We start from the raw sequence: 12,055 nt of genomic DNA on the forward strand, positions 1-12,055 counted from the left end.
GCCTGAGGTAAAGTGAAGAGTAGCACATTTTCAGTATGTCAGATTGGATTTTCTTAGAGTGTAGATCATCAGTAATCCCCTTGTTTCAGAACAGTGTCTTTTTTATTTCTTGAAACACATTATTTAACCAAACATGCCTGTGTGTGTGTGTGTGTGTGTGTGTGTGTGTGTGTGCGCTTGCGCGCGCACGCATGTGCGAGCGCTGTTCCTGGGATTTGAACTCAGGGCCTAGGTACTGTCCGTTGAGCTTTTGTGCTCAAGGCTAGTTCTGGAGTTTTGGTGCTTAATTGGAGATAAGAGGTTCACAGGCTTCCTGCCTGGGTTTATCACTGTTCCTTGTTGCTGGGATGAAATAAAATGAGTGAGCTCCTTGGCTTCTATTTTTAAGGTTAATTTTATTTTATCTTCTCTGTACTTTTCTTGCGAAGGTGTGCTTTCTGATGTTTTCTGGATTTGCTTGTACATGCCTTGGAGAAGTCCCAGACTGGTGGTGTGAACTTCTGCAAGCAGGCTTCCTGAGTTTTGTCATTAGATGATGGTGGAGGGCTTGCTTGACTTCCCAGTTCCCAGGCAAAATTGCAAGTCCTTGACATCCACACACGGAAAGCATTTCAAAGGTCTCACCCTACAGAGAGTCGCGCAAGGTGACAGTGTCAGCAAGGGTTTATTTTAGTATAACAGGATAAAATAGGGGGGATAGAAAAATAAAAAGGGAACATTTCTTGTTCTCTATGCAGGAAATGGGAGTTAGAATCGCAAAAGGTGCAACTTGCTTGCTATTTCTTTTTTAGGTTTAAACCTAAGACCTAAATCTTTTTATTCCATTAACCGTATCCAAACAGCTGAACACAGCTGGAGATTATCTAATGTTTATCTTTTTGAGTAGGAAGATTTATTTACATAAACCTTTGGTTTCCTGAGTGAAAGAAAGTATCTGGGTCCTGCTTCTCTTCAGTCTGTTTGATGTAAAAGGTTACTTTCTTTTTTCCTCTTCTTTTCCTCCATTGGTCCTGGGACTTGAACTCAAGGCCTGGGCTCTGTCCCTGAGCTCTTTTGCTCAAGGTTGTCACTCTTATCACTGTAAGCCACAGCAGCAATTCCAGTTTTCTGGTAGTTCACTGGAGATAAGAGTTTCACAGACTCTCCTACCTGGGCTGGCTTTGAACCATGATCCTCAGATCTCAGCCTCCTGAGTAGCTAGGATTATAACATGAGCCACCAAGCATCTAGCTTCCCTCTCTCTCTCTCTCTCTCTCTCTCTCTCTCTCTCTCTCTCTCTCTCTCTCTCTCTCTCTCTTTCTTTCTTGTTGTTGCTTGTGGGGCTTGAACTCAAGACCTGGGCCCTTTCCCTGAGCTGTTCAGCTCAAGGTTAGTGCTCTACCACTGTGCCACACGGTTTTCTGGGGGTTAATTGTAGAGAAGCGTCTCATGGACTTTCCTATCTGTTCTGACTTTGAACCGTGATCCTCAGATCTCAACTCCTGAATAGGTAGGTGTGAGCCACTGGTGCCTAGCTAGCACCCAGCTTTATAAAATGTTACTTTTTAACCAAGCAGATGTTCATAATCAAAATAAATCAGTAGCACATGTGTATTTATATAACTTTATTGGTGGCCAAGGATACAGACATAGTAAACATAGAAATTTGCTTTTTTCTCTTTCTGTGTAGAATAGCTTTTATTCTTTAGATGACTAGAGCATACCCTTATTCATGAAGTTTTAAGTAGTGTTTTAAGCTTCATCACGATTCAAGAGCAATGTGGGATCATTAGTTTGAGACTGTTTTATTTAAACAAGGAGATGGTTAATTGCTGTAGAGTTGTATAATTGAATCTTTATTCAAATTATTGTAACTACGTAGCAATAGCTCCCATCTCTTGAGATTTTTCTTAGGACATTAGGGAAATGTTACACATATTACACTAGGTGAACTCCAGGCACATGTTTACAAGGTGTCATTGGAAAGCTTTGATTCCTACCTGTTAAGCATGGAAAAGGATACATCCAGTCTTCTAAAGGGAACATTATATAGTCAGGCTTTGATTTTCATGCCAAACACAGTGGGTCATATAAGCAAATAAAGGAGCGGCCCTAGCTTTTCCTTGATGGCAGCATTCCAATTTGTATAATAATTATGACACAATTGAGTTATAGAAGGGTACAAATTCTACTCAGCCTAGATTTCTACCACTGAGGTGTCAGGTTGGGCAGTCATAAGTGGTCCTGTCCGAGGAGGTGCTGGAGTGTGGGAAAGTGTTGGGTTCTTTTGTGGTCTTTAAACTTCCTCTCCCCGACACCACCCCTCCTTATCCAGCCCCTTTGTGCTGGTCCTGGGACTTGAACACAGGGTCTGGCCACTGTCCCTGAGCATTTTTGCTCAAGGCTAGCACTCTACCACTTGAGCCATAGCTCCACTTTGGGTGTTTTGGGGCCTAATTGGAGATGAGTCTCACAGACTTTTTTTTTTTGCCCTGGCTCACTTCAAGCATGATCCTCAGATCTCAGCCTCCTGAGTAGCTAGAATTAAACAGGTATGGGTCACCAGCACCTGGCTTTCAAGCCCCTCCCCATTTTTAAACTCTCTTAGCGTGTATAGACTAACATCACATTTATTGCTGACCTCTGTTTGGGCTGGCAGTCCCCGTGGGACACCTAGTCTGACTGGAATTTGTGGTGGACCTCAAGGGACCAAGAAGTCTGAGTCTTGTCCTCCTACCTCCTGCTGCATTGCAGTCTTAAATCAGCACATAACTGCCCACAAAAATGGAAAACATTTGGGAGGGTGTTCATCATGAGCCTAATGTTTATGCTAGTTTTTTATTGGTTGAAATCTGTTTATCATATTCATGGAGAATGCTTACTTCTTATTTTCTGTCACCTCCCTTCATTCGTTGTTAATTTTCATTTTACTTCCTTGCAGAATGGCCAGGAGGTAAACTTATTTTATAGAATCAACTAGCTTTTCTTTTTTTTATAATATTTTTATTGTAATTAATAGAAGGGTTGCATTATATTCACTAGATAGAAGGTGCATTACTTCACAAACATTGATACCCTTTCTCATGACATGGTCCCCATTTCCTCCCCCACTCCCCCCCACCCCGCTCATCTTGATTTCCCTATCCAATTTCAAATAACCAATTAGGCACATATAAAATATATCAGATAACAAGGTGAAATATTGTAACAATATGAGATAACCAAGGAACAGCAAAAGAGATGAGAGATAACATAGTACATTAAGGACAACAATCATTCATTATATGGCTTTTGTTTCCTTATCCTGGAGGTCCTTACATTTAGTGTCATACTATATGGCCTTATGTCTCTAGATTTTGTTCTGCTGTAAATCTCTGTCAACTAGCTTTTCTTATAGTCTGAATTTTTCATTTTAGATAGGAAATTTTCTGAAGTGGATCAATCACACAGAACATATTTTGAGAGCCAAATACATGGTGTTGTTTTAAGCTGCATTATTTTGTCTTCATGTAGGTCCAAGAAATTTAGTATTAACAACATGAAAAGCAGTTTTATTTGTAGTTTTCCTAAATTGTCTAAGAATTGTAAAATCTTTTCTGTTTCTTTTTTCATAATCTTCTGCCAGCGAGTTGAAAATGGTGACTTCAATTGGATTGTTCCAGGAAAATTTTTAGCATTCAGTGGACCACATCCTAAAAGCAAAATTGAAAATGGTAGGTCTATTTTATTTGCCATCCAGTCTTTTTTTGTTTCTTGAACTTCATAACTTGCACCAGAGGTTTCTATTTAACATTTCCATCTGAAGTGGTGATTCTTTTTTTTTTCATGTATTTTTTATTGTAATTAATAGAAAGGTTACATGATATTTGCCAGATTGAAGTGGTGATTCTCGATCAGAACTCTCCTTCCTACAAGCTACATTTTTACTTTAGCACATTTTCCTTAATTTCTCAGACACACTTCTTTCCTTTGGTGATATTTTAAAGAATATTTATTCATAATAAAAAACGGAAATAGTAGTAACTTATGTATTAAATGTTAAGCTTCCAGTAACTGGAGCTATAATCTTCTGTTTTAAAACCAATATAAACCTTTAGGTGGGTTGTCTGTCTATCCCTATCTATCTATCATCTATCATCTAATGTTTGCTTTATCTGAACAAGCCATTAAAAACACTTCTGAGTCCAAGAAACAAACTGGTCAAACCATTGGATAGATAGCAGAATTCCCTCAGTAGTGATGATGTTGACGCTGATGCTGATGGCGCTGATAGCATCATCCTTTATTATCGCTTATCAAGTGCTGAGCCTGTGCTGGTTTTACTAAGGAAGCACAGCATTAGCTCAGTATTCACATAACTGTGGGACTTAGATATTATTATCTCCAATGTACACAGGAGGAAATGGAGGCTTATTAGTGGGGTGTTTCCCCAGGGCACATACTAGCAGAACAAGTTCTTCAACCCTGATCTGGGCTCCTAAACACTGCCACAACTGATGTGTTTAGTTCAATTGAGACAACTGTCACAATGTCGCTGACAAAAGCTGAAATACTGAAGTTTGGGTAGCATATGGATAGTCATGGGAATATATATTTGGAAAATTGGAAAAGCAAATTACCATTGTGTGTGTGTGTGTGTGTGTGTGTGTGTGTGTGTGTGTGTGTGTGTGTATGTGTATGTGCATGCGCATGTGTGCATGCACCTTCAACAAGGCCCAAGCACTCTTGCTTAACTCAAGGCTGGCACTGTACCACTTGAGCCACAGTTCCAATTTTGACTTTTTGATGGTTAATTCATGATAAAAGTATCTCAGATTTTTCTGCCCGGGCTGACTTTGAATCGGGATCTTTCGATCTCAGCCTTCTGAGTAGCTAGCACCATAGGATTCTGTGTGAGTCACATGATCCACAATGTCTTGTGTTTCTTGAATGAACGTGGGATTACATTAGTACTTATATTCTACATATTCGTTTATCATTGCCTAGATAATAGTGACATACACGAAAGATTGAATTAATTGAAAATACAGAAAATTGAAATGAACTTAATGACTCTTATTTTGTTTGCTGTATAGAAAGGGGTCATGGGGTAGAATGACAGTTTTCTTAGGGAATCTACTTTGCAGTCCTTGGATTTGTTGAGATTCATTCTCCTCTTCCTTTGCTGCTGCTGCTTTTCTCTTCCTCCTCTTTTTTTTCTCCCTTACTTCTTTCAAAAATCTAATATTATATGTTGTTCTCCATGTATTTAGATTTGATAGTGTTTTGGTCTCCACAGTGTGTGCATGTATTTCCTATTTGTGGCACACCTGGCAGGGAATTCTGCTTGAAATGTATTCATTTCTGTAGACAGAAAATCCAACCTAGAGAGTGAAGCTAGCAAATAGAACAGCCAGAATTAGAATCTGTCCATCTTGAGCCAATGAATCTTCCCCTGCTGGCCCCTGGACACTGATTAACCCCTGTCCTTTGGGGGTTAATAACCTGTCAGGTGCTGGAGGAAAGTTGCTTTCTGACAGACTTTCAAGCACAGGATTGAGTAAGTCTTGTGTACAAAATTACCTGATTCACTGTTGTTTCAGAAGTGGCTTTGTCCTTGGGCAGTCATTTGGCAAAGTGAAAAGAACTTCCTTATTTGGTATTCATGTGTTTTACTCAAGTTCATTTTTACAGAGGAGACAAAAGCCATGAGGAGTCACTTCAGAGGTTTTTTTTTATAGAGTGAAGGCATGCTACTTTTGAAAAAGAAGACAATGTAGATTACCTAATAAAAAAGCATGTTAAAAGTAAACCTATAATTCTACTGGAGTTTACTAGTTTTAAGAGTTGGAGGCAGGGTGTTGGTGAATTTTCTGTCTCTGCTTCTCTTCATTTTTCTGGGGGCACATCTTAATTCTCTCATTGGATCTTAAATAGCATATGCCTGTGTACACATATATTAATACTATTTTTTAGACAAATGTGGGATCACAGCATAATGACTATCTTTTCCACTTAACATAGAATGGTTTTTTTTGTTGTTGTTGGTTGTAGGGCTTGAACTCTGGGCCTGGACACTGTCCCTGAGCTCTTCAACACTAAGCAACCCTATGTTTCCTGAGAAAGTAAGGAATGTTCTTAGGGCTGTGTTAGTAGAGAAGTGGAGGCTTAAAAGGAATTAATCAAATAGCTAATACTAGGGTAAATCAAAAGAAAGCCTTAAAATTCTTGGCATCTGGGCACAAAACACTTCTGAGAGTTTGAAGGGTGTGTTTGTATCAACAGAGGGCAGCTAGAGTTCTTTCTACCGTGATTCTCCTAGCTTCATTTAACAACTTTGCATTGATCAGTGAAAGATAACCCTAGAACGAAGTAGACATTTTAGATTTCAGATCCAAAGAAAACAAAAAACAAATGTTTTTTGGTACTAGTCTTGGGGCTTAAACTCAGGATTTAGGCACTTTCCCTAAGTTTTATTGTGTGTGTGTGTGTGTGTGTGTGTGTGTGTGTGTGTGTGTGTGTTCCGGGACAGTTCTCTATCACTTGAACAGAAGCTCCACTTCTGGCCTTTGTTTATTTGCTTTTGGTGGTGGTGATGGTTAACTGGAGATGAATCTCACAGACTTTGCTGTCCAGGCTGGCTTCCCATCTTGATCCTTAGATTTCAGCCTCTTGAGTAGCTAGGGTGACAGGTGTGAGCCGATAGCACCTGGTTCAATAAAATATTTTAAGTGACAATATTATTCACACTTCTATACACACACACACATGGGAGGTGTGTAGCTTGACATGGAAAATTCCGTTAGTTTTGGCAACATTCTGCTCATTCAGTGGGGGATGGCTGGAGCAGCTGCTTTGCTGATGGAATGAACCTTGGGGAGCTCCGAGCATGTAATATCACCCTAGGAAAATGTGATTCAGATCACAGCCATCTAGCACAGGTGGAGCTGTCTCAGGAGGAAGTGACTGGATAGCAGTGGTCACAAAGTAGGCTAGCAGATAGCATGATTACAATTTTTATCATTAATGCGCCTAGTCAACATATTTTTGTCTTCCTACATTGGCCTGCTCTTCCTGACAGATTTGTATTTGACTAGACTTTAAAAATGGTTAGTTTCAGGCAAGGAATTTGGCATAGTGGTAGAGTGCTTGCCTACCAAGCATGAAGACCTGGGTTCCATTCCTCAGTACCACATACATAGAAAAAGCCAGAAATGGTGCTGTGGCTCAAGTGGTAGAGCTCTAGCCTTGAGAAAGCCTAAGGACAGTGCTCAGGCCCTGAGTTCAAGCCCCAGGACTGGTTAAAAAAAAAGGTTAGTTCCTAACTTTAAAATGAAGAGAGCTATGTGTGTAAGAAGTGTATTAAAAAAAAAAAATCTCTTTAGGGGCTGGGAGTTTGGCCTAGTGGTAGAGAGCTTGCCTAGTGGGCACAAAGCCCTAAGTTGGATTCCTGGGTACCACATACAATGAAAAAGCCAGAAGTGGTGCTGTGGTTCAAGAGGTAGGGCTCCAGCCTTGAGGAAAGCCAAAGGACAGTGTTCAGGCCCTGAGGTCAAGCCCTAGGACTGGCAAAAAACAAAAATTATCTTTAGTTCTGAAATAATTTCTGTATGTGGTCCTCTAACCTCCCAGGCCAGGCCCATCTCTACCTGATGCCATAGCACCATCTAGTGGCCACATGGAGTAAGGGCTGGAGGTGTGACCATTACATGTTTCGATGAATTTGAAACCATGCAAGAAAAGTACAGTTCTTAATATTCAAGTCAGATTCTCATAGCAGGAAACCTAATGCCTAGAATGAAGATGAGTCTTACCTGAAATCAGCTGTGGCACAGGTGTTAGGAGTCTCATTTCCAGGTTCAAGTGCTGGTTGTACCTCTTACAAGCTGTATGTGCAAGGGTCAGTTGGCTTTCCAGGCAGAAGACTTGAGAACTGGTGTATGAGTTAATTCTCAAGAATATCTTAGTTCATGCCTGGGACATAGTAAATGATTAATAAACTTTGGATGTTATTATTATGCTACTATACTGTTGTCCTATTTTTACAAGTATACCCAATGTCCTTTTCTCAAAAGATATCCATTATTTTAATAGTCTGCTTAGCTGTGCTAGCTGAAGTCTCTGCTTACTCTTGCTGGAAATTAATAAATATAAAAAGAACATGGCTAAGTGATGATGGTTATGCCTTTACCCTAGAAACTCAGGAGGCAGAGATTTAGAGGATCCTGACTTGAAGCCAGACCAGTTAGAAAAATCCATGAGATTCCAATGCCAAAATAACCAGCAGAAAACAGGACAGGAGGCATGGCTCAAGTGGTGGAGCACCAGTTTTGAGCAAGCAGAGCTGAATTAACATGAAGCTCTGAGTTTAACCTTGAGTGAAAAGGAGAGGTTCTTATAACTTTGGTGTTAGGAAGGCAGGTGAGAAATTGACATTGAATTATGCAGAGACAATAATGGAGGCACAGAGGTGTCAGCAACCCAAAAGGAGAGGCTCTCACCAGCCTGGCACACCTGAGGAAGGCTTCCTATATATTTGAAGCTCTTTTCCTTCCATTCTTCACGTGGTACAGAAGCTCCTACTTCATTGTGGAAAGCACAGTCATTTTCTCTTTAGACTATAATGATTGGAGCAAAGAAACCAATCAGAAAACAGACTTGTTGTTGTTGTTGTTGCTGCTGCTGTCAATAGGAGAGCCTGTGCTTTTGTGTGTGCATAAGTTGCTGTTTCTGCATAGAACATATTAAGTACACTCTGTGCCACCTGTTTTCTCCAAAGCGGCATAGTCTGTAAATGCACAAAGGCATTTATTAGAATATGTTGGACACCCCATGAACTTTCAAAGAAGGCTGTAGAACTAGACTTTTTTTTTTCATTATCTAGATCATTACGAGATCTATCTAGTAGTGCTCATATGGTATCCAGAATGTTCCTGATTTTCCTTCCTGGAAAGTGTATTTTCAAAATCCAGGCGGGAAGGAACCACAATAGGTATTTTGAGCAGAGGATATTTACTAGAAGGAGTTTGTTGGGGGGGGGATGGAGAGGAGAGAGAAAAGACAATAAGAACCCAGAATATTATGGAGGAAACAGCAGGGGCTTTTCAGGCTGATCAGCTGTGTGAGGAGAACTGAGGCAGCGATAGATGACTGGCACCTGAGAGAATGCTACAAGGCTGGCAGTTTGGCCTTGGGTTGTGGAAGCCATGGGGCCTTGTCTCAGCCCGGTGCTGTGCCGGCATGCTGGTGGCTCTTGTCTCCCGCTGTGGGAGGTGTTGAAGGCAGGCGGGACTTCCGGTGGTTTGAGTCTCATGGGAACTTTTCTGCCTGGGCTCACTTCAAACTATGATCTTCAGCTCTCAGTCTCCTGCGTGGCTAGGATTATAGGTGTGAGCCACTTGTGCTTGGTACATTTATCTTTCTTTTTGGAGGGAGGGGTGTGTGTGCTTGCTGGTGGCTGCTGCCTGTAATCCTAGCTACTCAGGGGGCTGAAATCCGAGGATCACTGTTCAAAGCCAGCTTGAGCAAAAACGTCCATGAGACTCTTCACTTTGAATTAAATCACCAAAAAGCCAGAAGTGGAACTGTGACTCAAGTGGGAGTGTACTACTAGCCTTGAATGTTAAAGCACCCAGGTCCTTAGTTCCAGTCCCAGGATTGGTACACATACACACACACACACACACACACACACACACACACACACACACACACACAAGTTTATTCTCTGTGAGTCTACTATTCTTTCCATTGTTATTAATAGTGGTGAACTTTTTATGCTGTGGTATGTATGTATATATAGATATAATCGCTGAAGCCATATCTATTGCATAAAGGCTCTTGACTATAGTTGAAGTCTGTTCATTCCATGAAGCATAATGCACGAGTGGAAATCAATCACCCTGAATCTTTCCGAATCTGCGTGGGATATGTGCACTCAAGGGCTTGGAGGGTGTCTCTGTTTGTGGGGGGAGGGCTGGAGGATGGATTTAAATCCTAGAAGTTGAGAGTTGGGACTTGAATGGGTGGTCCCCGTCCTTGCTATGATTGTTTTTGCCTCCCCCTGCTCTGGCGTTGGTACGCATGGAGACTGCAGTTTTCCCTCTTGCCTCCCAGGCCTCGCCTGCCTTCCTTCTTGCTGGGGTGTGGTGTGTGGAAGGCCGCAGGACGGCCAGTGCACCCCGTGGGCTCCTCTTTCTCCGGCTGTGCTTCTCTTTCGGTAGGTTATCCTCTACACGCCCCCGAAGCCTACTTCCCCTATTTCAAAAAGCACAACGTGACGGCCATCGTGAGACTCAACAAGAAGATCTACGAGGCCAAGCGCTTCACCGACGCGGGCTTCGAGCACTACGACCTGTTCTTCATCGACGGCAGCACACCCAGCGACAACATCGTGCGCAGGTTCCTGAACATCTGCGAGAACACCACCGGGGCCATTGCCGTCCACTGCAAAGGTGGGCCGCTGCCTGGGGCGGGAGGGGGGCCCGACCCTCCAGAGAACCTCAACAGGGCCAGCTCCGGGCTCAGGGACGTGCGCGTGCTCACCATCGCCTCCAGTCTACACCCCCGTCCACTCGGGGGTGGGCAATCCCTGGATTTTCTTGACAAGGCCATTGTTTTTTTTTCTGATCCTGGCTTCACTGACCCTAAACGTCACAAGACAGGGGAAGCAAATGCAGCCATGCCAACGCAATAGGGAAAACTTGAAGAGGCAAGTGTTGTCACCTGTGCTCCCCCCACCCCATTGCTTTGATTTGGTGCCTCCATCCTGTCCCTTCCACCTCATGTATTTGCACTTCTGTTTCACCATCCAGCACCTGGACCCTATTCAACACTGTACTCCCTTCTCACCTACTAATTTCTTTCCCCTGTTGGTGCCAGGATTTGAACTCAAAAGACTTGGGTTCTCCCTCAGCTTGCTTGCTGGGCTTGAGCCCTGCTATTTGAGTCACACACCAGCCCAGCTTTTGGCTGATTATTTAGGTGATGGAGTCTTAGAGATTTTTCTACCCAAACTGGCTTTGGACTATGATCCTCTGGATTTTAGCCTTCCGAGTGGTTAGGATTACAGAGATGAGCTACTAGTACCTGATTCTCATGTGCTACTTTTTCTCCTTATAGAGCAGAGCATCGTCCTGGCCATTGGCTTAGAGTAATTGGCTGGGTTACTTGTCTTTCTGGATGACTAGAAAGACTTGTTGGGGTGGATATTTTGGGGATTCAGGCCGTAGTAAGTACAGGCTTTTCACATTTAGCAAGTAAAAATAGAGGATCTCCAGTGAATTTGAGTAGGATATAAAGAATTTATACTTTTTTGTTGTTGTTGTTGGTCATGGGTCTTAAATTCAGGGCCTGAGCACTGAGTCTGAGCTCTTTTTCTCAAGGCTAGTGCTCTACCACTTTGAGTCACAGCTCTACTTCCAGTTTTTAGATGGTTAAGTGGAGATAAGAGTCTCAAGGCTGCCTTGTGCTCAGGCTGACTTTGAGCTGTGATCCTCTGATCTCAGCCTCTTGAATAGCTAGAATTATAGATATGGGCCACCAGCATCCAGAGAGTGAATACTTTTGTGTAATCTAAGTCTGTCTCATACACACACACACACACACACACACACACACACACACACACACACACACATATATACATGCCAGTCCTGGGGCTTGAACTCAGGCTCTGAGAACTGTCCTTGAGCTTTCTCAAGGCTAGAGCTCTACAGCTTGAGTCACAGCACCACTTCCAGCTTTTTCTATGCATGTGGTACTGAGGAATGAAATCCTGGTCTTCGTGTATGCTGGGCAAGCACTCTACCACTAGGCCAAACTCCTGACACTCAAATATATTTTATATTTCAACTGGAAACTCATTTCAGCTACTCAGAGTCTAGTGGCACTTGTCCTCAGCTTGGTCAGTAGACTTGAATTTGACTTAAGTTTGCCAGCCTGGTGGAAGGTATTTTACCGGATCTCTGATTTTGATGCTATGTCCAGTTTGGGATTCAGCCTCTCCTTTCTCACACATGGCCACTAGGTGGTGCTGCTCTTTTTGTTTTGTATCTGGGGTGGGGGGTGTTGCTTCTTATGCTAATTGGTTAGTAGG

General features: G+C 42.4%; 1 protein-coding gene across 4 annotated transcripts in view; it reads left to right on the forward strand.

The window, feature by feature from the left end:
* Cdc14a (cell division cycle 14A) overlaps window positions 1-12,055 on the forward strand; it is a 152,396-nt gene that overhangs the window by 83,994 nt on the left and 56,347 nt on the right. For all 4 annotated transcript variants that reach the window (XR_016535909.1, XM_090334273.1, XM_090334272.1 and 1 more), the window contains 2 exons: window positions 3,605-3,692; window positions 10,182-10,412. Coding sequence is in view for 3 of the 4 variants with exons in the window: in XM_090334273.1 (XP_090190399.1) it covers window positions 3,605-3,692; window positions 10,182-10,412 (319 nt within the window). In the remaining variant the exon portion in view is untranslated. The remainder of the gene's footprint in view (window positions 1-3,604; window positions 3,693-10,181; window positions 10,413-12,055) is intronic.

The sequence above is a fragment of the Megascapheus bottae genome, chromosome 6 (assembly GCF_031878675.1).
Source record: "Megascapheus bottae isolate mThoBot1 chromosome 6, mThoBot2.hap1, whole genome shotgun sequence".
Lineage (NCBI taxonomy): Eukaryota > Metazoa > Chordata > Mammalia > Rodentia > Geomyidae > Megascapheus > Megascapheus bottae.